Raw genomic sequence first — 27,771 nt, forward strand, 5'->3', positions numbered from 1 at the left:
TTTATCTTCTCCGCCTATCTTTTCCCTTCCACAATCAAGTCTTCACGACTAATGGAAGTGTCTCACAATCGAATATCAACTCAAGGGTCCTTCTTGCTCTTTAGGCCGTTCAAAACAACCCAAAACTAAGTGGTCGATACCTGGATGAACACATTTATTGACAAGCCTACCTTAAATGGAGCCGCCGGCTGAAGATAGAGAAATTCCTACTTTGATACGAGAGTACTACAGTCGAAATCCCTGTGATGCTATTGCCTAGCCGTTTCAGATGGCCAGACCGCCGCCAACATGTGTCTTCTAGGAGACGAGTGGGTGACAACATTCGATTGCTAGTCTACAAGTGCTCTACCTAGCTCTCCTATTATCATTCTTATTCCTATTCTTCTTTAAATAGCATTCACGAAGGAATATACATAAGATGAAAGTAGTAGAAATGAGAAGGGGCAAAGAAATAAGACTTGTAATAGAAATGATAAAGATAACAAAAATAAGAATAAAAAAGTAATACAAAAAATAATAAGCAGCAGGTACTTGAGCATTACACAATCTTTTGTTGGCCAGCATCCTACCTTATGTTGTCACCTACTTGTCAGGATATATACTTGAGGCAGTGGGGGACTCACACTGAGGCGAGCTTGAGTTAGGGCGGCAGAGACGATAACTCGATTTGGCTGGAAAGCCCCGCGTAATCAGTGAGACAACCGCCAGACGTCTTTTCCCCTGTCGATGAGCTGTCATCCCTTGGTGGGTTTGCAGAGGTATGGGTGGAACAATCTAGACTGGGTCGACAGGCTTCATCAAGCGCGAAAGATCCCGAATTGGTCTCCTTGCTACTTGGCGTCCTACATAATGTATACACGTACAATACCCATGGCACTTCACCTTGAGGTCTACTACTACGACACAGGCGCTGGCACAATAGTCCGGTCCTTTGGTCTCAATGGCTAAATACTTGGTTACAGGACCGATTTGGGTGCGTCCCAATATTTAGGTTCGGGAAAGGAAACAACTGAATCCTCCATCTTCATGCCAATTTGCCACCTTCCAAGCATAGGCCAGAAGTTCTCGTGTTCCCCGATAATGTGTCCCTTTTCATCAGCTTGTCGGATATCGAACCAACCTAGACTCGTCTTCTTTGAGCTTTGACCTGGCGCAATGCTGCACCAGCGATCGGTCCCTGGTAATTCCCCCTGACTTCCACTTCCCTGGGGCAATGGGGGCTGAACAAGAGTTGCATCCACACCAACGTACTTCAAAATGTCAAGAGAGAGGGGGAACGACGGCACATATGGGATAGGCTTGAATGTGGCTTGGAAGAGAGGTGTGGTGCTTGCCGCGGTTTCTTCGATGTCACCGGATGTGTCGTGAGGGAAGACTCTCACAGAAGTGCTACCGTCGGAGTTTGTTTTCCAGTCGAAGGCTGCTAGATGTTTAGGAATGTTCCAATCTTCCTCCTTTGTGAGCAACTAGCGTAGCGTTGTGGTGAATGACAAAGGAAACTCACTCTTTCGCCCATTCCAGCATGTGTACTTCTGCGAAACGTAGATCCTGGTGATTCTTGCATTCTTCTTTTTGATGCGTTTGCCGTTCTCCTCAATCGTATACTCGTGAAATCCCGGACTCAAGATCAGTTCATCATAGGGACCGACTGGACTTTCAGTGTAACGAATGATCTGGATCATGCTGATCCCTCCAAGGGGACGGCTACCATCTGGGCAAATAAATGAAGAGTTCGCTTCGAGTGGAGAGTACGTGATCGTTGGAGGATGCTCTGCCTGCTTTCTGGGCACCCAGAAGCTGAAGAAGTAGACGTCGCCCTTGAGCTTCCATGGTGCAGGGACAGGGGTGATTTCGCTTAACGTCATGACGACACGATCTCCTTCTTATCGATGTTTCGGGGGCTATGTGTAAGCCAACAATGACAAATCCCCAGAGATACTGCTGCTTGAGTAGAGAGAAATGGAGAGACTGGATTTAATGGAAAGAATATCTGGCGTGGTCGGGAACATCTATGAAGAGAAAGGTCAGATCTGGAAAAGACTGGAGTCAAGGCGAGAAGCTTGCCGGCGCATGAACGGACCTCGAGTATTTGTGGGGAGTGGAATGCCCCAGCAACACTTTATGTTCCCAGCCCCTGGCCTACCTAGGACAGTCGTGGCCTGTTGCATCCACCTATTCATTGTTGAGACTAGACTATTCGTAGTGTAGTCGAATCCATTCTTGCGGGGTTAAGCTCCGGGCCGCAATCACAAGGGGCCTCGGTGCTTGGCATTGCACCGACGATTGAATTGCCTTCTTCGGAAGAGGCAAGGGGCCATCTGATAATTTCTGGTATGCCAGTAGCGGACTAGGACACCTCGCTGATTCTTCGAAGCGCGCTTTTCTTCGCTATCATCTTCTTTGTTGTTATGTTTCTGAATTGGGGTCTCCCTTATCTACCTCACATTGGACCTCCTGTAGCCACCGAAACAACTGCGTCCTCTTCATTCCTGTAAACCACGTGTGCTTTGGAGCGTTCCGCTAGTGAAGCGAACCTTATGGTTTGTTCAAAACCTAGCCCTCCACCATGGACAATGAGGGGACTTAGGAATCACTTATAATACGTGATCAAATCAGACAAATTGGTGACATTGTCTCTTCAGGAGAGGCGCCCTCGCCTTCCATGAAGTCTTGCAAGTAACTACCATTCAACACTGTTAGTAAGTAGTCAGACAGTTGGGATTCTCATAAAAGATTAGGGGAGCACTCGCCATTCACCAACCAGACTGTAAGTGCGTCTCGAATCTTCATCGCTCTTTGACCTTTCTCCCGCCTTCTCCCGCAAGCAGAAGAGGACACGGCTACCAGCAAAAATGCCAACGACATCGCCGGCCTTTGCCGGGTTGTCAGCCAGCCCCATGCGGCCCTTCTCAGAAATGAAGAAGACTCTTCCAGCTAATGCGCTGTATAAAGCGTCATTATAGGCTTTCGCAGCTCCATGCATTCCCGATGACTCTTGGTCAGTCATCAAAACATACCAGGCGTCCCAGAACTTGTCAGCTTCACCTTGACCGAGAACCGTCGCCTCGTGACGCGGCCCTCTTATCCTGACGCGGGATCCCACCAAAGTTCTTCGAAACGAGTCGACCAACGAAGTAGCCCCCTGACTTCCACTCGGAAGTAAAGACGCCCGTTCTAGGACCTGGGCTTGGATTGTCATAATCTGATCAAAGACCAACCCCGGTTTCCTGAACATCTTTGGCTCAAAAGACACCGCCCACTCAATATTATCCAGGACCTTACCTTGCAACAGTAGCTCATCTCCTTCGAATTTGGCAGAAGGCTTGCTTCCGTTACCCCCAGCTGCATAGTCGTTCTGCCATAGGAGAATCCTTTGGCCTCGTTGCACGGTCCAATCAGGACACCAAGTCGGCAAGTCGGGCATGCAACTTTTTGTCCTGTTGTGATGGCAGAGAACCTCGAGAGTTCCCGACGAGCCGACGGAAGCTTTGACTACATCTATGAAGAGATCTTTGACAGGGCGGTTGTAGTCCGGTTGTAGCATCGAGACCTCTCCGATTAGATGGAACAAGCTGTATACCTTGTCTCTAGGGTCGGAAGCTTTGAAACTCCGAAACCTGTAGAGAAGGCTGAGCGGGTCTCGTTTGGGGGCGCCTTTCGACCTTGACGCCTCCGAATGACTATCTTGGTAGTCTTTGCGCGCCGTCATCAGATGACTTATCGGTGTCGATGCGATCTCCCTCATAAAGTATTCCTGTCCGCGCGGTAGAGCTGCATTGAATCTGACATCTACCAGGGTCCGCAGTGCTTCTGAAAAGGATTCACCGGACCACTCTAGGTCACCACAGACAAAAGCAACCTCAGTCGCAACTGCGAACTCTTGGATGACCCAGGATCTGCTCCACCATGGACTGCTCATTAACCTTTGTAGAGCCTTTTTCGTGGGCTGAGCATCTTTGGCGAATAATAAAGACGTGACGCGCCGATGGCCAAGCCGGTTACCCTCTCTCGCCAAAGCCTGTATCAGGTCAACGGCGTGATGAGTATCAGTCGTACCCTCGCCTAGGAAAACAATGACCTTCGAAGCGTATCTGTACACTGACCACATCCTCTTGACCTGCAGATTGACTTCGGGGCGATCATGTTGATTGATGCATACTGCATCTATCCATAACAAGCGATCTTCTTTTGCCAACCGCAGGCGACGTAAAGCCGTTTCGAGGTTTTTGGTGATCTTGAATGGTTGTCCTTCCAGAATAATCTCGACTTTCTTCGTGGTGTCGCCCCATGCGTATGACAACGCCTCATACTTGTGCTGGATCTGTCCCAATACAGATGGCTTCAATTTGCAACTGATCGGCTGAGATCCATAGCCTGCGAGCAATTGAACGCATCGGAGAGCGTAAGCGAACTCTTGTGGTTCGGATCTTTCAGGTTCAGCATCCTTCAACGTCGAGAAGAGAGCCATCGCCAGGCTACTGCTGTCGGCAGACGAGGACACTAGACTAGAAAACTTGGCGCCAAGTACATGCAAAATGACAGCAACGTAGCGATCACTTCCGATTCATGAAGCGCTGTAGACCTGTCTCGCTTGGTTGCTGTGCGATGTTGAAGAGAGAAAAGTAAGGGAGGGGAAAGCGGTGTCGGGTACTGCTCAGGACTTAGCGTCTCTTCCCAATTGGCTCGCTGGAGTTAAATGATCAGTGTCGCTAGGCTCATTAGTCCTTGGTGCCACCTAACCGATCAGCTCACAAATCAATTGTAATTGGAGCAGTACAGCATTTATTAGCGACGTGGATATGAGAAGGAATTCAGATTGCCTAAGTTGACGACAGGACCTCCTGGTTTCCAGAACGTGACTTCGGCCCCTAAATAGGATGTCGAACGTCTCGACATTGCACCACGAGAGGGGAATCGCGGTAACGGAGCAGTAGTAATAGGTCGAGGTGGCATCGAGATCAACAATGTAATGATGAGAAACAAACGGACACGCAGTATCACCTTGAAACCATCAAAGCATGCCAAGAGCGGGTGATCCCATTGTGAGATCTTCAAGACTCACTCAGGTACTCACTGTTGGCGGATACACGTTAAGGAGTTGCTAGGAAAATGCCGTGTTATCCCATCAACTACTAGAAGCCGTCAGTATATCCGTCACTAGTCTTTCTCCAGCTTTCGCTTAATTCTGAACCTTCCAGAGACTAAAACATTGGAAGTAAGGTTGACTGTCATTATAATTCATTATCACTTTATAGGAAAACCCGTCCACATACGTTGACGCCATCTGGCTGTTACTGGGATATTCAGTTCTGGCTTGACGCAAATATCGAGTAGGTCTCATCATCGTCCCCTTGTTTGTAATCAATCAGAAGGCATGGAGAGCGTCTCAGATTCACTCCGAACCCTCCGAGGCCGCAGACGCACCACACGCGCGTCAGTACTTACATTCATGTCCAGAACAGCTATCACTAGGTTGTTACTAGGGCTATTCGTCTCCTCCATAGCGATAACGAGGAGTTGCCAGATGGACCCTGCACTTTGTTCATAACTTCATCGACCGCGTCATGATCTGGCTTCTTTTATTAGGTCAACCCACAGTCGATTCGGGCTCGGCCACGAATTTCCAAGTTTATCCGCAAGCCAAGGCACTGCGGATTCCGAAACATGACCTGAACGGCTAAACCGGCATGTATTGGTCAAGATGCGCGCGGTACACAGCCTCTTATTACCACTCAGCCAATATCCATGCTTTACATAAAGTCGCAGGATCCTGAAGGAGGGGCGACGGAGCCTGGACTCTTCGTCCACGAGTCATAAACTCGTAGGGCTGCCACGCCTCTGGAGTTATCAGTCCAAACATTGTTAAAGTTTATCTCCGTATGGCTTAAATTATCGGCATCGTGTAAGCGACTTGCACCATCGCTAAGAATAACCGCACCAGCAGCTCTCAGTCAGCCCAGGCACGTGGGGGAGCTTTCTCGCGATCATGCTCATTAACATGGCGCAAAGTTCTCCTGACAGTAAATTGATTGACTGAACTTTACGCCAAGACGGGAAAGTTGAGATGACAGCTAGGGCCTCAGTTCGTCGGCCGCCAGCAGAAGCCTTGGTGACCCGTCTTAGACGGTAAGAATTCTATATATTCTAGTACCAAAAGATGATTCGTTCCATATCGATTGCATCTGTCCACCGCTCACAATCCTTTGAGACTCATTCAATCTTTACCTTCGCTCTTTGAGCACAGTCATTCTTTACCTACCCCTTCGTTCATATGCATCTCAACGGCCTACTCCGCGGGCTCACCCTGCTGTTACTCAGCAGCGGGGCTGTCTCTCTCCCGCACCAGGATAGCCGGAACGATCTGATGCACAGCAGACGCCACCTGATGGCGAGGCAAGCTCCCGTCTCAAACACCACAAGACCAGCTAGCACCAGGGCCTCCTCCACACAACCCCTAATCACTCCCGACCCTAGAACATCCACACGCGTATCATCCACATGGACAACCATCGGGACGTCAAGCTCAGCACCGACAACTCAGACAATCTCTGGTGGAGAGGTCGTCGTAGCAGTTATCGGAGCAACCTACGTAGCTGGCGCTGGCGGCGGATCTCTCGTGGTTGCAGGTGTCACCCACGCGCTAGCTCCCGGAGCTGTTGTGTCAATCATCGGTACCGGAGCGAACGGTGATACTCCTGAGATTGAAAACATCTCGAATCCGGCCCCATCACAAAATCCGCAAACCTCGGATCCGGCAGAATCCAAGCCTCCTTCTTCTGCTCCGTCTGTTCCCAGCTCTACCTCCGCAGCACCTACTTCAACATCTGCAACATCGTCTTCCACACCATCATCCACAGCTGTACCAACGCCCTACATCATCCTCACTTCGCAAAACTCCACAAAACAAGAGATTCAAGACCTCAACAACACACTCTCAAGAGATGCTGCACCAAGGTCACTGGAGGAGGTCATTAGTGACCGCACCGGCTTGGTGGCCATGTTCAAGGCGAACATCACTACTGAGCAGGCAAACGCTATGTCCAAGCGTCCTGGTGTAAGTCTTAGTTTCTTTAAGTACGTAAGTGCTCACAATACTAAAAGAACACATAGGTTGCCGGTGTCACTCCTGATGAGAGGCTGGAAGAAGAGCAACCGCCGTCATCTTCTGCACCGCCTTCATCTGCATCGCGCCAGCCAACAGCGACTGGTCCTCCTGGTTCGCCAAAGACAAGTGTTCCTAACCCGTCTGACATTGCGCTACAATCGGATGCAGTTGATGAACTCAAGGCAATTTCGCAGCCAGCTGGAGCAAGCATTGCGGACTTGCCTGGATTCGGATATGCTTCTGAAGCAGGAAAGGGAGTCACGATTTATGTCATTGACACGGGCGCCAATGCTGAGAACTCCGTATGAAATCCTCAAAAAGAATGCCCTCGTCCGAGACCAATTGCTAACTCATGGCAGGAATGGACGGGCATGACGGGAACGAAGGGCTTTATGTACGCCCCTGGCGCGACGAAGGACGAGACTGACTTCTTGAACCATGGCTCCTGTGTAGCTTCGAAAGCAGCCGGACCAGCATACGGCACCGCCAAGGGAGCTGATTTGATTGCTGTGAAGCTACCAGGCACTCTCTCGCTCTCCGCTATCTTCACAGCTTTGATTGAGATTAGCAACGATGTCTTCCAGAAGAAGCTTGAAGGCAAAGCTGTCATCAACATGTCCCTAGGATCTCGTAAGTCTCACGACAAGCCTCGTTCTCTATCGGCCTGGTTGTGCTGCACTTTTCAGAACATGTTAACCATCCACCTATGGCAGGTATCCCCGACAAATTGTCGTCTACCACCACCGCGTACAAGCTACTGCTTGTAGCCCTTATGGCGGAAGATATCGTCATCGTCACGGCGTCTGGAAATGATGCTGTGAGTGTTCCAAAATTGCGCCTTCTATTTATGGCCTTCCATCTTGCTAATCACGTTTCATTGTTCAGCAATATGGCGTGGATGATGTGACAGAGTACCCTGCTCTCTTCGGGCCTACCACGGATATCATCGTCGTTGGAGCGACTGAGAATGACGGCTACCGTGCATTTTTCTCCCAAGGCACTGGAGATCAACTAACTGTTTCTGCTCCCGGTTTCGTCGATTGTGCCTCTGGTAGATCTGCCGGTTCGCAGGAGCTTTATGGGACTTCGTTCGGTAAGTATTTGACATGTTTTGACAAAGACTACAGTCTGAAAAGCACACATGACTAACACTCAATCTTAAGCCGCTCCCGCAGTCGCTGGCGTGATTGCAGTCTGGCTTTCTCAAGACGAGCACAAGGCGCGTCTTCAGGTCCCGGGCTCAGTCGCCACAAACGTCAAGGAGATGGTCAAATCTCTCGCATACTCCAGAGTCGAGGGCGAGCCCGCCGTCATCTGGAACGGTATTGACCCTCGTGGTTTGGCATGCTCTGCCCCTGGATCTTCTGCGGGTAGACGTCGCCAAGCAGCGCCTTCGGGAGGCGCTGGTTCCTGTCAGGCAACTTCCGTTGCCTCTGCAGCTCCCACCAGCACCTCTGTTCCAGAGGCGCCGACCTCGACCACTGTTCCAGCTCCAACCTCTGCTGCGCCTTCGTCATCGGCATCTGCACAGCCTTCCCCGCCACCAAAACCGACATGGAGTGATGCTCCCCAAGGCTTTACTAAGGTTTTGGAGCGTGATGGAGTAGCTAGTGCCGACTACGATGCCACTTCTGATAGCGCAAGTGAGGGAGTGACGAGCGGAATAGAGCAGTGGTGTCTCTCTAAGTGCACAGGTCAGTCTACTCCATCCACGAGCCGTCTTTCACGTCTAACACTCTCTTCACAAAGATCAATGCGCCTCTGTCTTCCTTTACAGGGTTCTTCAATTCAACCGCGGTGCCTACAACCCTTATTATATCTGCAATAGGTTCGTCCTTCCCGTTCGAGCGTCAGATTTCAAACTATCAGCGAAAACCTAACATTTGGCACCTCAGGTATAACAAGGTGTGGTCTGATACCTTTATCCAAACTGGGATCAGTTCAAGTGACGCGGGCGTAGCATTCAAGTAAGTTGCTTCAAGAGCGTCCTATTTGTTTCTTTTTGGCTAACTCTGTCTTCAGCAAAGTATAGGATTCAAAAAAGAATGTGTCCGCGCTTGGTGTCTCCAGTACTCAAGTGTACAATCGTGATAACATGATGTTGATACTCCTACGTGGTTACTTCTTAGGGTCATACAAAAGAGAAACCAAATTTCCAAGCTTTCACGAGAATTTTCTTTCCGATTGCTTTCCATGCCTAAGACGGCAAACCAGAACTGCAAATATTAAGATCCTTCTGGCTAGTCTCTAGCCTGCATGCATAATTGTTCCCTCCCTGTCTATAATGCTACCATCTATATACTCGATCACTCTTTTTGCAATTTTCAAGGTTACAAGAGCGGATTTGCATACCTTCAATTGAGCGACAACTAACTTGGTAGTTTCATGTAAGAACTTATCACTGAACATGAAGGCCGCAATCCGAGGCTAAGGCGGCGCATTCCACTCATTGAGATAGAGCCGTCAAGTGAGAGCAGACTAAGGTACCGTATGCAAAGCAAGATGTTGCCATTCAGACTTTGATACTAACGTACCTATCTTGAAATCACCTCATCTGCACATACTGGGTACCAACTGCTTCATCGCTCTTGTCGGGGCTTGAAGTACACACACAAGGGAGGCTTGTCCCAGAAGAAGAAAACTTTTTGACCAGCTGCCCAAGATTTACTCTCCGGCGCCAGCTTCAAGTCGAAGTTCCAAATTATGCGGGCAAGAATTAACCTCATCTCAGCAAAAGCAAGGCTAGACACGCATGATGTTAGCAACCATCTCGATCAAGACCTCAAGGTCGAGGAAGAGCACGTTCAAGTACTAGAAAACATACTTCATGCCTAAGCAATTGCGAGGGCCATAAGAAAACGGCTGATGCAAGTTTTTCTGGTCGCCATCGAAACGCTCATCATCCAACCAACGCTCCGGGATAAACGCGTCCGGATAAAGAAACTTAGTGGGATCGTGATACGCAGCATACTGCCAGATACCAAGAGTCGTCTGCATGGTATTTGATGTTAGCATGAAACTCAAACAAGCCGCGTCATCATGCAGGTAGGTAAACTCACTCCTCCAGTGACCCAGTCCCCGGCGATCTGCGCACCGCTCGGAGGCGTCTGACGCAACAAGGCAATTGCAACAGCAGGATAAACTCGCATTGACTCTCTGAGAACAGCAAGCATGTAAGGAAGACTCTGGACGCTGTTGACATCAATCTCCTGCTCGCTCTTGAATGCTGAGCGAACTTCGGCGTTCAGCTTTGCGAGGACTTCGGGGTGGTTGCCCAGAAAGTATGTCGTTGCCGCGAGAGTCGTGGCAGTTGTCTCAGAGCCGGCGGTGGTGAGAAGGACCATGTTATCCCTCATCTCCATCGGAGACATTTCCTACACACCATATCTGTGAGACGAAAACGTAGGAGATTTGGGCTGTGGGTTCGATAGTTGGTACTCACGTGTTTCTCGCCGCTCTTCAACAAGGCTTGAACAAAGTCTGGCCGATCACCCCCAATAGCCAGCCGCTTCTTCAGATTCTCCTCGGCCATCACCTGGCTTAGATGCCGCTGTTTCAGCACATCCTTGGGAACAAAAAGAATGAAGTAGAGAGGCTTTAACACAGAGAAGAGAGGGAAGTCGCTAATGGCTTGAATCCACGGGATGATCTTCATGGACGCGAAGAAGCTGTCCACCCAAGGGTGCGAGGCCGAGTTCTGCAGACATCCAAAGGGCTCGCCAAAGGCCAGATCCCCAATAATGTCGAACGTCGTCCACTCAAACCACTTGGAAGCATCCATAGCCACCGTTCCACGTTTGCTGTGTTCATGTACTCTCTGAATAAAGAGGCTGATCAATCGGTCCATCAGGGGCTGTTGCTCCGCCATTGCTCGAGCAGAGAACGCGTGAGACAGAAGTCGTCGTGCGGGCCCGTGCCTCTCGCGTGATGCCGAAATAAGACTCCTGTCCATCTCTTCGTTGCCGTACTTTGGATCTTTTCCGTTCTCGTCTTGTCCGCGCTTGAGATGTCCGCAGACATCCTTCCATGCGTCAGCGTGTGCAAGTGCCAGCTCGTTGGGTCCAACGCGCACGACGTCGCCGTAGCGCTTGTGCAGTTCCAGAATGGACAGGTGGGGAGTGCCTCGGAGGATGTTGACGGCTGCAGGTACAGGCGTAGCTGCCCATAGCTTGGGTCCCGGGTAGCGGCGTAAGGGGTGAAAGAAGAGGTTGTAGATGACCGTTGCCACTCCGTAGATGCTTAGCTGAGAAAGTGATTAGCTTGGGTAAGGCCTTTCTGTTTCCGGCTGACATACCGCGGCCGCTGAAACAAGGAGCGACAACGCGGCTGAAGGCATCGCGAATGTGATGACAGACTTAGCTGCAGTGACTGCTAAGAGATAGTGAGAAGACGAGTATCAACTGAGATCTTGTAACAGAGATCGTAGCTTGGTTTGATGATTCTTGCTCAAAAACCACGTAAACAGATGCCGAGGGGTTCATTTAGGGTATTTCTATTCCATGTACTCTCGCAAGACCAACTTGAGTCGTCCGCCGAGCAACGGCCTAAAAGTACCACTCTGTCCTGTCAGTCCGTCCCCTGGTTCCGGCTCGGTTGCGCAACGCAGCCCGCCCGGCCCGCCGATCTCCCAGGAGCTCGGGTCTCAATTTCCAAGCCGGGGGCCGTTTCCCGAACGGCGAACCTTGTCTTAACGGCTCCTCGCCTATCGCACAATGTCCACCCTAGCGTCCAGCCAATGAAAGCCAAGGTATTGCATTGGTCTTAGCGTCTGACGTTTGCTTTCCGACATCTCGGCACTAGGATCAGCGTTGCTTTCTAGTTTACGCCATGTGCATAAGGTACGATGAGGTTGTCATCGGTTAGCTGTCAGAGCTGTCCGTGGACCGTTCGGGGGAACATGGATGCTCGTAAAATACGAGTCAATGTCGGGGAATATGGAGATCATACCGGCACGTCTGCGGGTGACTCCTGATGTCCGAGGCGACTGAATAAAGCCATGCGCTTGAGGACGAATCAAGTCCAACTTGGCAGTTCAACGACCCAGGTTCGATGATCCTCATCAAGGGAGACAAACGCACCATCCTCGAGTCCCCGGACCCATTTTTCAGACCACCATCTTGTCGGAAGCCTTTGGATTATTTTGCAAAAGTACGTGTACACGACCAGTGCTTCCTGGGAGGCATCATGGCCCTGGATCAAGGCGATCAGATCACCCCTGTGGTCTGACACGTTGCTGATCCAGAGGAACCCGTGGAAGATGTCTCTGCTCTCCGGGAACTCGGTCAGGACCGCAAAGGTTGCTTCAAGCTCTTCCGCAGCATGCAGGTACGTCTCGTAATGTTCATTCGATTCGGTTTCTCTTATGCGGGCAAGTAAGGTGCTGAGATATTGCTTCTTTGATATTCTCTCACGGTCTGCGAGCATTCCCATCGTGTATCCAATCACTGGATGGGTTAGACTGGTTGTGGTGTGTAATGCCATTGACGCCAGCGCGATTGACCTTGATCCGTGGAAGAAAACCATCCAGTCTGGGGATGATGTTTCTTTCCGGCTCGGGCGGCCAAAGAAGGCATCTTGGGGGCGTTCCGTCTGTGAGATGACTACAGGAGTACAAGGGATATTAGCGCCACATATCGGTCGAGAAGGAAAGTGGGCGGTGCGTACTGTAAAACATGATGAACATTGAATATAAAAAAAGGTTTTCTCGCATTGCGATATCTTCCACTTGGTCTATATGATGTATTGATGCAATAGTTGCCGCTGTCGATGTGTTGTGGTGCTTCAGTGCATGTCGAAAGAGGGCTTCTTCTCGCGCTGGGTTCAGAGTTGCTAGGTGAACGGCGGACAGGGCCAGTAAGCTCCGCATGACAAAGTCACAGCGGAACCCGATTTGCGCCGCATTCCTCAGCCAGAAAGTCCGAATCACAGGGCTGACTGTCAAGCTATCGTATGTATAGAGTGTCCAGTGATGTATGAGTTCGAGATCAAGCATATTGAGATCAAGTGCTCCGTCCCTGAAAGAAAGACTATGAGACAGAGTTGATGTCGTAGTCTCCGTGGGAGGGTATGGTTTTGGTGAAGGATAACTGCAGGCAATAGCTTGCCTAGTGCATTGGCTGCATTGTGGTCTTCTCTCATCGCACTATCCCGAATAGAAGTTAGATATGGGCTCAACTTGGCCTTGGATGGCCGCCTGCCTTACTTTTACGTGCCTCGTCTTACACGCAATACATCCCGTTCGAACCTTCTTATGAGCTCTCTTAGGCCCATTTCTCAAGGAAGGAAGGTTTTCCATGTCAATGTCTAGCGTTAACAGCTCCGGCGGGCACTAGGTATCAAGTAGTTAGGGGTCCAGCGGCAAGCGTCAGTGGGTTGCAGCCGAGGTCAGGGGTTACTGCTCCAGGGATCTAGCAGCATCGACACCGGCGAGTCTGGGAGCTGGTCAAACGCATGACGGGTTGTCTTGATCAGATTGTTGTTCTGTCAAAGGAATGAAGCGGACGGGTTGCCTTTGCGGTTGAGTTACTGACGACGGATTTACGGGGCCCGCGCAGACGGGTTCGGATCACTTGGCCCCACTTCGGACTCGCGACGAGAACGAAGTGGGGCTGCGCTTCGACTTAGACGGAGGGCCAATTATGATCAACGAAATGCGCGAAAGGCCTACAAGCTCGCGATTATTGAATAACTTGATGAGGGATCTCATTATTAAACATGATAATACCATTGTATTTTAACTCTCGTTTTATTCTGGATTATTTGCTCTGGTTCTGGTAAACTCATCTGAGGCCTAGCTTCGCAAGATGCACAGACTTGGACCATGACAAGCATCAGCTGAAGCCTCATGAAGGCTTCGTGTTCACGACGCTGTAAGTCGAATTGGCTGCTCTCTTCAATTTCTAGTCGAAACCAAGTTAGTAAATCCCTGAGATCCTATCCCCTGGTTCTAGTCTTCCTATATGCCTTACCACTAGCCCTGAGTATCAGAGCTTGGGACCCATGCGCACTTCCCGGGCTTTAAGAAGCCCGCTACCCCTTCCGTTCCTCCGTCTATTCCAATCCTTATTGCTCCTACTTCTGGAAGGAAAAGTCCTTTCTCCTGTACATTATGTCAAAGTCTCTTGCAAGCCAGGTGCCCCGCGCCGTGGGACTCGCGACGAGATCAATTCCAGCACCGGCCAGCGTTCGATGCATAGCAACTTCCCTAAGCTACCAGAAATCTGTCTCTCCACGCCCCAACCGTCGCGAGATCGCTCTTCCTACACAATCACAGCCTAAGTCCCTTGTGGAATATGCTGTGTATGTACCCAGTCCCAGGCGCACCACCCTTGGGTTGCTACTAATCACTCTCTCGCCAGAACCACCCTCGACAAGCTCGCCAACTGGGGTCGTCAGTCATCGATGTACCCAATGACATTCGGCCTCGCATGTTGCGCCGTAGAGATGATGCAAATCGCCGGGCCACGATACGATCAAGACCGATTCGGCTTCATGTTCCGAGCATCACCGCGCCAGTCAGACGTCATGATAGTCGCCGGTACTGTCACGAATAAGATGGCACCCGCTTTCCGCCAGGTCTACGATCAGATGCCGGAACCGCGTTGGGTCATTAGTATGGGGAGCTGCGCCAACGGCGGAGGGTATTATCACTACAGTTATTCTGTAGTCCGTGGTTGTGATCGCTTGGTGCCGGTGGATATCTATGTTCCTGGATGCCCGCCCACGAGCGAGGCGCTGCTTTATGGAATGATGCAACTACAACGGAAGATGCGACAGGGAAGAACGTCGAGAATGTGGTATCGTAAATGAGCTGCACAAATATTCCTGTGGATCTGTTATCTACGCTTACTAGATGCTGTTTATCTCATCTTATTGATGAAGAGGAAAGAATCGTATCTTATCAAATCCATGGCTTAGCTGGAAAGGCGGAATTCTAAAGACGTCTGGCATTCGAAAAGCGCTCTATGGCACAGGCAAGTGGTAAAGGATCATACCGTATCAGGCTACATACCTTGGTGGATTCGGTCTTTAGATGAAGGGGAAAGGGGTCATAGGATGCAAAGTTGCCTCATCTGTCATCTGTCACATCATGAGTTGGATGCTTGAGTTGTTGTCTACCTCGATGAAGTCTCCCGAGGTATTACTGCATCCGTTGTCCAATTCATGGTGTCGTCAGATGCCTTTTTCCCTCCGTATTGCAAACCCGGGGTCATTGGTCTCCCCAAGTCCAGAATTCGTGACGAGGACAGATTCGGATGGAGAAGAGAGACTCTGAGAGGTAAATGAGGGTATCTGATTCAATTTTCGATCTCTTAAAACAAGTTTTCCGTTGTACCCCTGAACGCCATGCCATGCGACATCCCCGAAACCCTGCCCAAGCACCGCCCGTCTAGAAAGCGGTTCTGCGCTTGCGCCCAGTGTATTTGGAGGTAGACTTGACGACCTTTCCCTTCCTCTCCATCTGCTCCTTCTTCTTGACGATCCACGCCTTACTTCCCTTCTTGATGTCACCCTTACCACTCTGCTGACTGGCCTTCCTCCTCGCGTCCTCGACATCGACGTTGTCCATACCATCAACGACATTTGTGATGTCTCCTCCGCGACCGCCCTCTGCGGTACCGCCGACAGTCAGCACAAGATAGAGCTTGACGTTCTTTGTCTCGGGGTCATCCTCGAGCAGACCGGCGCCGAAGCCGGCCTTGACTGCGGCCTGAGTAATCATATTGCGCTGGGTGTCGTTCTTGGGGTAGAACTGGCACACGGCGCGACCTCCTCTGCGTAATGACGCGTAGAGGCCGTTGAAGAATCTGGTGAGGCGGCCCTCGGGCGAGGTATCACTGCTCTCGGCGTTGCAAAGCCATTGAATTGCGGAAATGCTGATAGCAGCGTCGAAGGAACCGGCGCGGAATGGTACGCCCTGTCCGATATCTGCGAGGAGGAGATCGCCCTCTACGTCTCTTTGGAGAGCAATATCGAGCATGGATGGTGAGACATCCATGCCGACCCAGGTGTGTGGTCCACCATCTTCAGGGCCCTCGGCGGTAAGGATTTCGCCGGAGAGACCGCTGCCGCAGCCAACGTCGAGAATGAAGGAAGGCTGTTTGAGGTCGAGGAGCTCAAGAGCACGGCGGGTCATGGACGCCTGGATATTCTGGATACGAGAACTCGTCGTGTACTTGCGGGCTTCGGAGTCATTGTAGTGGATGTCGGCCGCACTGAGAGCAGAGAGATTTGGTCAGCTGGAGGCACATGGCGGGGTTGGAGGGGAGGCCTGTAGCCTACAGGGTATCCTCAGGGCGCGACATATTGGGCAGTTTCTGTTGGAAGATTGAACTCGGCCGATCTTGAATGGGGCCTCCCGTCAATATTCGCTTCAAGGCAGTCTGTCGTCAAGCCGGCGCATCGAAGAATTGGGCGGTGAATTGTGTGTCGTGAGAAATCCTCGAAAATTCACAACTGGGGGGTCACGGATAGTTATCGATAAGGAACCCGACAACCACCATCAATCATTATCGATAAGGATAAGGTCCCCGACGACAGCCGGGGGTTACACTAAGGTACTCAGGTTAGTGAGGTCGAAGGCCGGAGGATGCGTCCAATCAAACGATCGCTTATCTCATTCACCGCGGATCATGGAATCTCCCGAGTGCCCGTCCACTACGGTACCTACCCGACGCGCAGAGGCCACGCTTTCGCAAAGTGGATTTCACGACGCGCCCTGGCCAGCTCCGTCATAGCTTCAAGAGACAATGTAGGGAGCTTCTGTGCACAACCCTCCTCCCCCGGCAGACCAATAATTCAACAACTTCACACACTCTCTCTTTTCATTTCTCACTTCACTTCATGCGACATACTACGACGACATTCTAAACATAACGTCCGTCACCATGTGGATTCTACCTTTGGTCGGCTACCTTGGCTCCATCGTGGGCTTCTGCTTTCTGACCCTCGCCATCGGTTCGTCCTGATCCCCCGGACTCTCCCTTGGCACTCAGGTTGAGGATGCTTCCTTACTAACACCCCTGTGTCCAGCTTCCGGTCTGTATTACTTATCGGAGCTTGTCGAGGAGCATACCGTTTTTGCGAAGCGCCTTCTTACAAAGTTGATTTACTCGGTTATTGTTTTGCAGCTCTTGCTGTGCATCGTCGACCGATTTCCTTTCAAGTTGACCCTCATGGGAGTTGTCTCCCATGTCGTCTACCTCGGCAACATGCGCCGATTCCCTTTCGTTAGGCTGACTGACCCTCTGTTTCTGGCCTCTTGTGGTATGTTTCTGTGCTGCTATACATCCACGTTCGGAACTAACCTTTGCTTGTTCTAGTTCTGGTCCTCGTCAACCACTACATTTGGTTCCGCCACTTCTCTGCCGCGCAGCAAAGATCGTACTCGAACATGCACTCTTACTACGATCAACCCGACGTCCCGAGTTTCACCGAGATCGCCTCATACTTTGGGCTCTGCGTTTGGCTCATTCCCTTTGCTCTCTTCGTGAGCTTGTCCGCTAGCGACAACGTCCTGCCTACGATGGGAAGCGAAGACCCCTTGCGGGACTCCTCTGGCAAGAGCAAGCGCCAAGGTTTCGTCAAGTCTATCGTAGATACAGTTCTTGGTGCGCTCGCGGAAGTCTTCAGAACAGTCGGATGGGAGCGGAGTTGATCTTCTCATAGCGTCAGCGAAAAATAGACGGATGTCACATGCCGAGCATGTGGTGTGTACAATATGTCGGTAGTCTACGGTAACTACGGTATTATCAACCCTGAAAAGGAGCGAGAGAATAGATACCTGGGGATTTTCTCCAGCCAAAAGGCTCCTCTTGGCGTTGTGCTGCTTGTGCGGCTCTTTTGCACTAAAGGTCAGCCGACTTTGTCTGAACTTACAGACGAGTTGCGGATGGATTTCTCAACACATAACCATGAAGAGAGCCACCAGGCTCACATGTTAATGCGTGTACCAATCTGCTAGTCATGACCTGCCACGCAAGCGACCATCTCTGAAATATAGTGTTCTCGGACTGCGGCCTCGGTGAGGCGGCCAATCAAGCCCAACTCAAGGCAGAAGTACCCTGCATGACCCATGCTAGCCATATTCTTGTTGACTGGAACTTGACCCGTACGGCGGCCAAGCGGCAAAAGTCCACGCCAGAAGGATTAAGCAAAAAGCTCGGTGACAAAGTGCCAGACCTTTAGCGGTCGATCATCGAACTTTCCATTCCGCTCGCATTCTGTCATGGTCTTTTTGCACCGCTATCTCACATCCGTTCGCAAATCCTCATGATCCAATGGACAATCAGGGACCAAGGGCGAGCGGCCGTGCCTTGCACTAGTCTTCGGGAGTCAAAAGTACCTGCGTACTTTTGCCTGGTTTGAATTGCAGGGTTCTTTTGAGCGGCGGCCCAGTCTCTCGTCTGGCGGCGGTGATAGGAGGCAATCATCACCGGCTCTCAGACCTCATCATCATCATGGGCAACGACTTTTAGACTTTTATTAATCTCTTCGATACCTTGGAGTCAGCCGCAAAAAGACCCCGCTGAAAAGCCCCTGATGTTTTTGTCGGTGAGGAGGAGGGCGAGGAGGCAGAAGAGGAAGAGGAGGAGGACCCTCCCGCTTCACTCCTCATGATGGTGAGGAGCGAGGATCATGAGGAGCATTCATCATGAATACAAAAGCTGGTCCGTCGAGCGATTTTTCCCCTATCCTGAGCCGCTCAATCTCTCATTGCAATTCACACAACACATATCATCTCAGTCGCAGCAAAGACGAACAAGCACCCAAGTCCTGCTCTCACAGCCGCCAAGATGTCTTCCAACCGAGCTCATTCCCCCTCTCAATACACCGCCATTCCCCGGCCCAGGCAAGCACAATTCTCAAACGTCTTCACCTACAATCAACCCAATGAATCCGACAGTCTCAACACCTGGCTGACTGCCCCTGCTTCGGCGGCGCCGTTCCACAACATTGCCGCCTACCGATTGTCGGCCTCGGCTTCCGCCGGCGGCGCGAACATGCGGGGCCCCGCACCCGCTCCGAGTAGCAACGGCGCGACGTGGGGCAGCGGGCACGGCCGTCAGAACTGAGCGCAGAGTCAGGCCGCGTCGAACGCCGCACAGCAGCATGCGTTCATCGACAATAAGAGTCGATGGTTTTTCTTCGGGTGTTTCAAGGGACGGAATCTGGGACGGATAACTGGGCGTTGGGTTAAAATAGGGACACAATTGTGCATGCGTGAAGGCTAGCGAAACGGAATGGTGTACTTCCAGGTTGGGCTTTAAAGGGGATGTGACTGCAATCTTTCACGATTGACAATATTACCACATGTCTTCTCTGCGCTTTCCAAGATGACTATAGATGATCTGTGCCGCAGGTACTTCTCCGACAGTGCCAACATAGCCCGTTGACAATATCTAATGACGGTGGTATGATCTCTTAGGACCGTTAACTCCGTGCTTGAGGTCTCCCATATAGGAAAAGCAAGACTGCCAACACCCAATGAAGGATACCTATCTCCGGCATCGTATCCTTTGTAAGGGGTTTCTGATGGGTTCATGTAGCAGAACGGGTAACTATGGCCCCGAAGCAACATGAGCAGCCCATTTATCTTACGCGTCGTGATCTTCGGGTGAACCAATTTCAAGGCTGTCCGTTCCAAGCATGCTTCCAGTGAGTGCGGGCTGCCTCGCGTCTTACATGCTTTATTAGTGTTTATTTTAGGTATCGTTTGAGACTGGTGGGTATATAGAGGCCGTTCCTGCGTTCTCATCATCTTGTCCGAGGGGCAGTTACAAGCAATACCTTACTCTCTCTTCCCAAACTAAGCACTACTAAACTGTTCAGTACGACACAGAACACCAAAGTCATGTCTCCTTCTTTCAACAACCAAACCAAAGCGAGCGAGCTGGTGCCCGTCTACGCCCCCCACATCGCCGGCAGGACGATACTCATCACGGGCGTCTCCCCGGGCAGCATCGGCGACAGCTTCGTCAAACAAGTCGCCGTAGCTAGGCCAGCCACATTCATCCTAGCCGGCCGCTCACCCTCAAAGTTCCAACCCCTCATCGACGAACTCGGAATCACACACCCCGAGATCAAGTTCAAGCCCTTGACTCTAGACCTCACCTCCCTCGCCAGCGTCCGAAAAGCAGCAGAGACAGTGACCTCATGGCCAGACGTCCCCCACATCGACATCCTCGTCAACAACGCCGGCATCATGGCCTCAGCCTACAGCCTCACAGAAGACGGCTTCGAAAGCCAGTTCCAGACAAACCATCTAGGCCACTTCCTCTTCACAAACCTCATCATGTTCAAGATCCTCGCATCCCCTTCCCCCCCGCGCATCGTCAACGTCAGCAGCAACGCCCACAGGCTCGGCCACGTGCGCTGGACGGACTACAACTTCAACAGAGGAAAGCACTACGACAAGTGGATGGCCTACGGGCAGTCCAAGACGGCCAACAGCCTCTTCTCCATCGCCCTTGCCGAGAGGCTGGGACCATCAAAGGGTGTGATGGCGTTTAGTCTGTGCCCGGGGTACGTCCCCACGAACCTTGCCGCGCACGAGGCGCATGACTTCCCCGGGTTCCTCGAAGCCCTGCGTAAGGCTGATGTTGTGGTGGGGAGCAAGTATATGTGGGGAATGGGGGATATCGAGCCCAAGGATATGGACCAGGGTGCCGCGACGCACGTGTTTGCGGCGTTTGATCCGGAGCTAAAGGACAAGAATGGGGAGTTTCTTACTGATTGTCGTGTTGCCGACCCGTGGAAGGAGGAGGTATATCCTTGGGCTAGGAGCAAAGTCGATGCGGAGATGCTGTGGGCTCTGAGCGAGAAGCTTGTTGGGCAGGAGTTTAGATACTGAGATGGACTATATGAATTCCGTTCTCCCTCTGGTTAAATACAGCTGTGTATAATTCAACTTTCATCTCAAAGCCATCACCCGCAGTAGCCGAGCGGCATACAACCGGTAGAATCACGACGTGGCACAACAACCGAGATTCATAGGAAATCGAACCTCACAAGTTTGACTCCTGAACTTTTGACTTTTTTCTCATGACTTCGTCCCCCGCCTTCGCTCGCTCATACTTCCTTGACCTCTGTTATTCCTTAAAGATCCGAACGCCGTTATGCTTGATGCCTTGGGGGGTTTGGGGTTGCTGAAGTGAGCATTAGATATGAGTAAAGATGCTTGAATAGATTCACTACTGGACCTGAGTCAGGTAGCTAGCTATACAGGTAAGTAGGATTGAGAGCGATCGAGGACGGGATGTTCGAGGGTCTCGGCGGACCTTGGAGATGGAGGATGGGAGGAGGGTAGCTTCAGCCACATCTCCGGAGCACTCGCCACAGTTCGAGAAAGCCCGTAGCATAGCCACATAGAGGGGCATTCTCACTTACCTAATCATTCAAAACTTCCTCACTTGTGCTTGCTTAGCCACAGTTTCCTTCACACAGCCACTGGACTCCAATTGTTTCACCGGCTGATCCTTGCAGTCCGACGAGTGGCGAAAAATCAACCACCAGCAACATCTTGGCGTTGAACGTCGTCGTCTCTAGCACCATGTTGGCTGGCTCGAAATCCTCCTCACACCGGCCTAGACGGACATACCCGCCTCTGATTGGGGCTTCGAGTGCCTCCCGACGCGTACGCTCGTCATGCGTAGGGCGAAACCAGGCTAAGAAGCGAGACGAAGTGCGACTTTGCGGCGGCCGATTCAACAAGCTTGACAGGAAAAAGTGTGCCTCCATGGCCCTCCACCTCTTACGGCGGGCTTCCTGGATGTGCCAGACAGGGAAAATGAGGCTGTGCCACTGCCGAGCTACCGACGTCATTCGTCCAAACTCGACACAAACGCGTTGGTCCCCGTCCCAAGGTTCGGTGACTTTGCGCACATGGGACTGCTTTCACCTTTCTCGCTGTTGTTCAAAGTCTTTTTCGCCCTGCATAACGGAGACCGAGTGGTCCTAAAGGCTCTAGCCCACAGTATCCAATCTGCCAGTCTCCTTGACTGGTCTCGGCTTTGGTATCCGACGCCGAGTGACAGACGAAATTGCAGTATCCGTATTGCCGTAGGCGGGCCAAAAAAGGGCCCAAACGGATGCCTCTTCTTTGCTGGGCTGCCTCAAGCCAAGCAACATCCATGGAATGCTAACTCTAATGTCGCCGTACCGCCGTATTCCCCGGTGGCGACGCAGAAGTAGGCGAAGCTTTACCCTTTTCCCCACGCCCCAAGGTCGTCACTGGGGGCTGACGACGCGGCTTTGCGACGACTTGGAGCCCAGATCCAGGCACCCTTTCAAGGCTATTGGGCACACTCACACCTGGGGGGCATGTGATGTTCGGTCGAGACACGTCTCGCGCCGTAATGCAGGCTTGCGCTGCGTAACTGCGTAATCCCACATAAGCTTGTTCTTTGGTCTTTGGGCTGGGCGAACAGTAGTCTCCTCTTTAAAAGGCTCTCCCTTCCCCGTGTTGTATTCGCACCCTGTTTTCGAGGTCCAAGACTTTTCCTTGCGCAATCACCCACATCACACATACATCGAGACCAGTCTGTGATGGGATCATTGTACGAGGTTCCAGAAACCAGTCGTCACCGCCCAACTAACGTCTCTATCAGACCCGAACGCGACATGGCTCCGAATATCGACTCGGCGCTGGGGACGGCGGACATGGCGAATGAGCAGCGCGGCCTTCTCGAGCTCATCGACAAGCTGCAGTTTGCCCAGCTCGACAATGTCAAGCTGCCACAGATCGTCGTCGTCGGCGACCAGTCGGCGGGAAAGAGTTCCGTCCTCGAGGCCATCACTGGCACCCCGTTCCCTCGTGATGCCGGCGCCTGCACACGATTCGCAACCGAGATCCGCCTGCGCAGGTCAGCCGAAGCGAGTCTCAACGTCTCCATCATCCCCGACAAGAACAAGCCTTTCAGAGACCAGGAGCGATTGAAACAATTTGGCGGAGCTGTCGACACAGACATGTCCTTTGAGTCTCTCATGAGATCTGCGGTGGAAATGATTGCCCCCAAGAACATTCCGGGCAGATTCGCCGCTCGCGACATTCTGGTGGTTGAGAAGAGAGGTCCCGACATGCCCCTGCTCACCCTCGTCGATCTTCCAGGTCTCGTCAAAAACGCCAACAACGACCAGTCGATGGACGACATCAAGACGATTGAGACCCTTTGCGACCGATATATGAAGAGTTCCCGAACCATTATCCTTGCTGTCGTTGGCGGCAACACCGATTACGTCCAGGCACCCATTCTCACAAAGGCACGCCACTTCGACCCCTCTGGCAGCCGTACCATTGGTGTCCTGACAAAACCCGATCTTTGCGAGTCGATCGGTCTGGAAGACAAGTTCATCGAGCTCGTCCAGAACAGAGATAAGCAAAACTACTTCAAGCTCGGTTGGTACGTTCTGCTGAACCCTGGACCCCGCGACCAAGGCCAGCCATGGCCTTCAGCCCGTGAACGTCGTCAACGTGAGGAAGAATTCTTTGGCCGCGGAAAATGGCGTGCTCTTCCCAGCTCCATGTGTGGTGCCAATGCGCTCAAGCAAAAGCTGAGTGTTCAGCTGCAACGTCACATTGGTCGTCACGTTAAGACACTTCGCAAGCAGATCCAGAAGGCGCTCGACGACTGCGACTCAGAGCTCAAGTCCATGGGCACTGGAAAGGACACTGTCGAGGAGATGCGCATCGAGCTCGTTGAGCTCTTCTCCAGTTCCAAGGAACTGGTTATCCCCGCCGTCTACGGTTTCTACAAGAATCCCCCTCGCAAGAACTTCTTCCGCGCCACAGCCGACCCCCGCGGCACTCCCGCTCAGAACTTGCGTGCCCGCGCCATTGAGGAGAACGAAAAGTTCTCGCATCGTATCCGCCAGAACGGTCGCAAGTTTGGCTTCTCGTCATCCACTGCACCCGGTACCGCAGATGGTGTTACCATCAGCGATAGCAGCAAGAGAGAGTTTGTCGGTAGAGAAGTCGAGATGCTTCTGCGACAGATTCGTGGTTCCGAATTTCCAATGGATCCCAAGCCTCGCGCTGTCTACATGCTTTTCCAGAGCTACTCAGAGAACTGGCCAAAGCTCGCTCAGGAGCATAAGGACAATCTCGGCGTCGTGTGCAACGAGTTTCTCAGTGAGGTCATTGACTTCGCGTGGCCTCAGCGTATGCGCGAGCCCCTGCGCTATCAATTCCTCGATGTTCAGATGAAGAAGCTGCTGGCCGACGCACAGGTCGAGCTTGAGCACCTAACGCAAGACATGAACCTCGAAATCCAGCCGTACGACCCCGAATACGAGGAGCGTCTTCGCAAGTGGCAGATCGAGACCACCAAGGATGGTGCCACCTACACCGAGGCGCAGGAAGTCTGCGAGAAGATGTTGATTTTCTACGAGCTTGCGGCCAAGACCTTCATCCGCAACACCATTACGCAGGTCGTCGAGAGACATTTGCTGCAGGGCATGTACAGCATCTTCAACTCTGTTGAGATTCTCGGCATGCCTGCCGAGACGGTCGAAGCTATCGCCGCCGAGAACAAGGAGACGCGCGACCGCAGAATGACGCTCAAGACGCAGAAGACTGCGATCGAGGAGGCCCGCGACATTTGCGCCAGCTTGGCCATGCGCAAGGAGCTGAGAATGGTAAGCCACATCTGTTTCCCCTCATCACAATCAACAATGCTAACAACTAACTCACAGTATGCCGATGAAGACCGCGATCTAGAGGACAACAGCTCCGATTCAGACGAAGACAAGCCAAAGCAGACAACTACGCGCAAGCCTGTCAGCAACAATGCCAGCCCGAGCCGCGAAACAACTCACCGCTTAACACGCTCCCGCGACGAGCGCGAGGAGCGTCCCTCAGCGAGAACACAACCCACTGAGTCGGTGACGAACGGCTACTCCTACGGCGGCCACCAAGCGCCGGCCCAGGCTCCTCCCGTCCCGACCTCGAGACCGGAGCGCGCCGAGCCCGCTAGGACAAACACCAGCACATCTCAGTGGGAAGATGAAGAGTACTATAGAGCCCCTTCCTCCCAACAGGCCTCCGCGCCGGCCCAGGCACCTCCCCCGCCTCCTCGTCCCCAGAAGCTAAGGCCCGAGGATGCGGCGTCGGATGCGTATAGCCACCGCTCGCAGTCTTCGATTTCGGAGCAGCAGCACGCTAATGGTTACGGAGGGTATTATGACGCCAATGAGCACGCGCCCTCGTCTACGAGACGTGTGACTGCCAAGAAGCTGTTTGGTAGAGGTTAAAACGGAAGAGTAGACCGAGAGACAGGCCTCAGTTTGAGCACGGGATTCTAAATTTAGCGATACGATCTGTTGGCGTTTGGTAGGATGATCCGATTTCCCATTTTGGGTAGACAGTGGTCTCTGAGACAGAGGGACATTGGATGGAAACTTGCCAGGTGCAATAGCTTGGATTGGATAGCACTTGATACCATTTATATAGAATTATACACAATATCAATTGAAAATGGACCTTTACAAATGTGATTTATGAGCCCTAAGAAAGCAATCTGGAGTAGAAGGGAAGACCTGACGCCTTGCGACATTGCGATTAAAACCATGTCACGTAGCCAGCATGCACATTTTTGGTCCGACATCACTTGAGAGAAGGACGCTAACTCGGAGCCTTTCCGGTAAACTCAAGACAGGACGAAAATCGCATCACTCTGTCATATCGAGCAGACAATGACAGGTACAATCACAGTGGAATTTCGTCGTTGGTTCATTGGTCATCAATTGTCATTATAGTATACATCTAACATGCTTTTCCCAAACCTTTATTCAATGCAATATTTCCATCCGTCCATGCTTCGAGACTCTTACTCCTGGGCAATCTTCAAGACAGCCTTACCAAAGTTCTGGCCGGTAAGCATGCCAATGAAGCCCTCAGCAGCCTGGTCAATGCTATCCGTCTGGTGGATCTTGACCTTGAGCTCGCCGTTGGCAATCATGGGCTGAACCTTCTCCTGGAAAGGCCTGTACTTCTCGGGCGAGAGGTTAACGAGGAAGCCCTGGAAGGAGAGCTTCTTGGCGACGAGGTGGAAGAGGCCGCGGACGCCCTTCTGCTGCTCGCGCGGGGTGTTGTAGTCGGAGATCATGCCGCAGCCGATGATGCGGCCCTGCTGATTGAAGGACTCGAGGGCAGCCTCGAGGTGGTCGCCGCCAACGTTCTCAAAGTACATGTCGATACCCTGGGGCGCGAGGCGCTTGAGGGCGTCGTGAGGGGACTCGGTCTTGTAGTTGAAGCCGGCGTCGAAGCCGAGCTCGTTGATGATGAAGTCGAGCTTCTCGTCGCTGCCGACGGAGCCAATGACCTTGACGCCCTCAGCCTTGGCGAGCTGGCCGACAATCTGGCCGACGGCACCGGCAGCGGAGGAGACGAAGATGGTCTCACCCTTCTTAGGCTTACCGATGTCGTAGAAACCCTCGTAGGCGGTCATACCGGGCATGCCGAGAGCGCCGACGAAGAGGGGAAGGTCGACGTTGTGGGTGTTGGGGACCTTGAAGAAGCCGGGGAGGAACTTGGCGGGGATCGCGGCGTACTCGGCGTTGGGGCCCATGAAGGAGGTGACGAGGTCGCCGGCGGCGAACTGGGGAGCATCGGAGCGCTCGACGCGGGCGACGATGGAGGAGGCGATGACGGCGCCCTGCTCAAAGGGAGGAATGTAGGACTTGCCGGCCTCGGCGGGGCGCATGCGGCCGCGCATGTAGGGGTCGAAGGAAGAGTAGAGGACCTTGATGAGGATGCCGCCGTTGAGGTCCTGCTCGAGGTCGATGGGGCGATCCTCGGTGACGAGGTCCTGGCCGGCGACAGGCAGGCCCTTGGGGACCTGCTTGAAGATGAAAGACTTGTTGGGAGTAGGAGCCATTGTAAAAGTGTTTCAAGTGTGAGTGTCTAAGTGGCGGGATATCAAGAAAGGGAATATGTAGTGGATTGGATATATAGGGAAGAGATGTAAGTGATTCTTTCAAACTTCGACCGGAAACTTTGGGATGATCTTGGTGTTAAATATATCGTAGAAACCATCTGCTCCATATCATGACGAATCCCGTCAAAGGGTCCATCGGGCCCGCGCCGGGTCCGACCCTGTGATCCGCTTGGAACGGTTCAATGTTCAGCTCCCCTCAAGCTTCCTGGTGAACACGGGGCGACGGAAGGCATTGGAAACGGCAACGTCATGATGGAAGAACTGCCAGGAGGGGCATCCACTTTGCTTGTTCGACCGGTGGAGTTTCTTCGACAGCCCGGGGGTCGCCGGCATTGGCCATGCCCAATAGACCGTGTTTTGTGAGGTGGTCCCTGGAAAAAGGATAGCGGAATTGTCAAACGGGACTTGGCCGCTGTTGTCCCCACGGACCCTTTCTTTTGATCTGTCAGCAGCAGCACTTAAACATGGGCGCTAGATTTTTTCTTCCTTTCCATTTGCCCCTCCATCTTTTCTTGGTGAAATATGCCGCGGTTCATGGCGGGGCACATCCCTCTTTGAGATGCGGAAACACATACCAGATATCGCTTGGGTAGGCGGTGTGTCTGAGAGGCCCAATCAAGCTCACCGATGTCACCATAAAGGCCATTAGAGGCCAGGGCCTCCCAGACTCTCTGATCTGCGGTCAAGATCGCTTCGTTAATCGACGTGGTCGTATGTAGACTTTGACTTGCA

General features: G+C 52.2%; 12 protein-coding genes across 12 annotated transcripts; 6 read left to right on the forward strand and 6 right to left on the reverse strand.

Moving 5' to 3' along the window:
- Window positions 1-956: 956 nt before the first annotated feature.
- Window positions 957-1,865, reverse strand: CABS01_02391 (uncharacterized protein; the record flags this gene model as incomplete). Its single annotated transcript, XM_060535769.1, has 2 exons — window positions 957-1,447; window positions 1,505-1,865. The coding sequence occupies 2 exons, from the start codon at window positions 1,863-1,865 to the stop codon at window positions 957-959; spliced, it is 852 nt and encodes a 283-aa protein (XP_060396074.1).
- Window positions 1,866-2,734: 869 nt separating this feature from the next.
- On the reverse strand, window positions 2,735-4,468 carry CABS01_02392 (uncharacterized protein; the record flags this gene model as incomplete). The annotated part of the gene is made up of 1 exon (XM_060535770.1): window positions 2,735-4,468. One exon carries the CDS (start codon window positions 4,466-4,468, stop codon window positions 2,735-2,737), a length of 1,734 nt encoding a protein of 577 aa, XP_060396075.1.
- Window positions 4,469-6,271: 1,803 nt separating this feature from the next.
- Window positions 6,272-9,076, forward strand: CABS01_02393 (uncharacterized protein; the record flags this gene model as incomplete). The annotated part of the gene is made up of 8 exons (XM_060535771.1): window positions 6,272-7,054; window positions 7,111-7,407; window positions 7,465-7,735; window positions 7,819-7,922; window positions 7,991-8,198; window positions 8,269-8,799; window positions 8,855-8,933; window positions 9,001-9,076. The coding sequence occupies 8 exons, from the start codon at window positions 6,272-6,274 to the stop codon at window positions 9,074-9,076; spliced, it is 2,349 nt and encodes a 782-aa protein (XP_060396076.1).
- A 608-nt stretch (window positions 9,077-9,684) lies between these two features.
- CABS01_02394 (cytochrome P450 monooxygenase) lies at window positions 9,685-11,441 on the reverse strand (the record flags this gene model as incomplete). Its single annotated transcript, XM_060535772.1, has 5 exons — window positions 9,685-9,847; window positions 9,930-10,096; window positions 10,165-10,479; window positions 10,548-11,348; window positions 11,400-11,441. The coding sequence occupies 5 exons, from the start codon at window positions 11,439-11,441 to the stop codon at window positions 9,685-9,687; spliced, it is 1,488 nt and encodes a 495-aa protein (XP_060396077.1).
- Window positions 11,442-12,118: 677 nt separating this feature from the next.
- On the reverse strand, window positions 12,119-12,788 carry CABS01_02395 (C6 zinc finger protein; the record flags this gene model as incomplete). Its single annotated transcript, XM_060535773.1, has 2 exons — window positions 12,119-12,705; window positions 12,770-12,788. The coding sequence occupies 2 exons, from the start codon at window positions 12,786-12,788 to the stop codon at window positions 12,119-12,121; spliced, it is 606 nt and encodes a 201-aa protein (XP_060396078.1).
- A 1,425-nt stretch (window positions 12,789-14,213) lies between these two features.
- On the forward strand, window positions 14,214-14,914 carry CABS01_02396 (NADH-ubiquinone oxidoreductase 19.3 kDa subunit; the record flags this gene model as incomplete). Its single annotated transcript, XM_060535774.1, has 2 exons — window positions 14,214-14,404; window positions 14,464-14,914. 2 exons carry the CDS (start codon window positions 14,214-14,216, stop codon window positions 14,912-14,914), a joined length of 642 nt encoding a protein of 213 aa, XP_060396079.1.
- A 580-nt stretch (window positions 14,915-15,494) lies between these two features.
- CABS01_02397 (methyltransferase) lies at window positions 15,495-16,410 on the reverse strand (the record flags this gene model as incomplete). Its single annotated transcript, XM_060535775.1, has 2 exons — window positions 15,495-16,320; window positions 16,388-16,410. 2 exons carry the CDS (start codon window positions 16,408-16,410, stop codon window positions 15,495-15,497), a joined length of 849 nt encoding a protein of 282 aa, XP_060396080.1.
- A 582-nt stretch (window positions 16,411-16,992) lies between these two features.
- Window positions 16,993-17,762, forward strand: CABS01_02398 (transmembrane adaptor Erv26; the record flags this gene model as incomplete). Its single annotated transcript, XM_060535776.1, has 3 exons — window positions 16,993-17,062; window positions 17,138-17,371; window positions 17,428-17,762. 3 exons carry the CDS (start codon window positions 16,993-16,995, stop codon window positions 17,760-17,762), a joined length of 639 nt encoding a protein of 212 aa, XP_060396081.1.
- A 996-nt stretch (window positions 17,763-18,758) lies between these two features.
- On the forward strand, window positions 18,759-19,179 carry CABS01_02399 (uncharacterized protein; the record flags this gene model as incomplete). The annotated part of the gene is made up of 2 exons (XM_060535777.1): window positions 18,759-18,774; window positions 18,851-19,179. The coding sequence occupies 2 exons, from the start codon at window positions 18,759-18,761 to the stop codon at window positions 19,177-19,179; spliced, it is 345 nt and encodes a 114-aa protein (XP_060396082.1).
- A 779-nt stretch (window positions 19,180-19,958) lies between these two features.
- On the forward strand, window positions 19,959-20,957 carry CABS01_02400 (short-chain dehydrogenase; the record flags this gene model as incomplete). The annotated part of the gene is made up of 1 exon (XM_060535778.1): window positions 19,959-20,957. One exon carries the CDS (start codon window positions 19,959-19,961, stop codon window positions 20,955-20,957), a length of 999 nt encoding a protein of 332 aa, XP_060396083.1.
- A 1,769-nt stretch (window positions 20,958-22,726) lies between these two features.
- Window positions 22,727-25,354, forward strand: CABS01_02401 (dynamin family protein; the record flags this gene model as incomplete). Its single annotated transcript, XM_060535779.1, has 2 exons — window positions 22,727-24,739; window positions 24,797-25,354. 2 exons carry the CDS (start codon window positions 22,727-22,729, stop codon window positions 25,352-25,354), a joined length of 2,571 nt encoding a protein of 856 aa, XP_060396084.1.
- A 575-nt stretch (window positions 25,355-25,929) lies between these two features.
- CABS01_02402 (zinc-binding dehydrogenase) lies at window positions 25,930-26,979 on the reverse strand (the record flags this gene model as incomplete). The annotated part of the gene is made up of 1 exon (XM_060535780.1): window positions 25,930-26,979. One exon carries the CDS (start codon window positions 26,977-26,979, stop codon window positions 25,930-25,932), a length of 1,050 nt encoding a protein of 349 aa, XP_060396085.1.
- Window positions 26,980-27,771: the final 792 nt, after the last annotated feature.

The sequence above is a fragment of the Colletotrichum abscissum genome, assembly GCF_030869225.1.
Source record: "Colletotrichum abscissum strain IMI 504890 chromosome Unknown Scaffold_4.1, whole genome shotgun sequence".
NCBI lineage: Eukaryota > Fungi > Ascomycota > Sordariomycetes > Glomerellales > Glomerellaceae > Colletotrichum > Colletotrichum abscissum.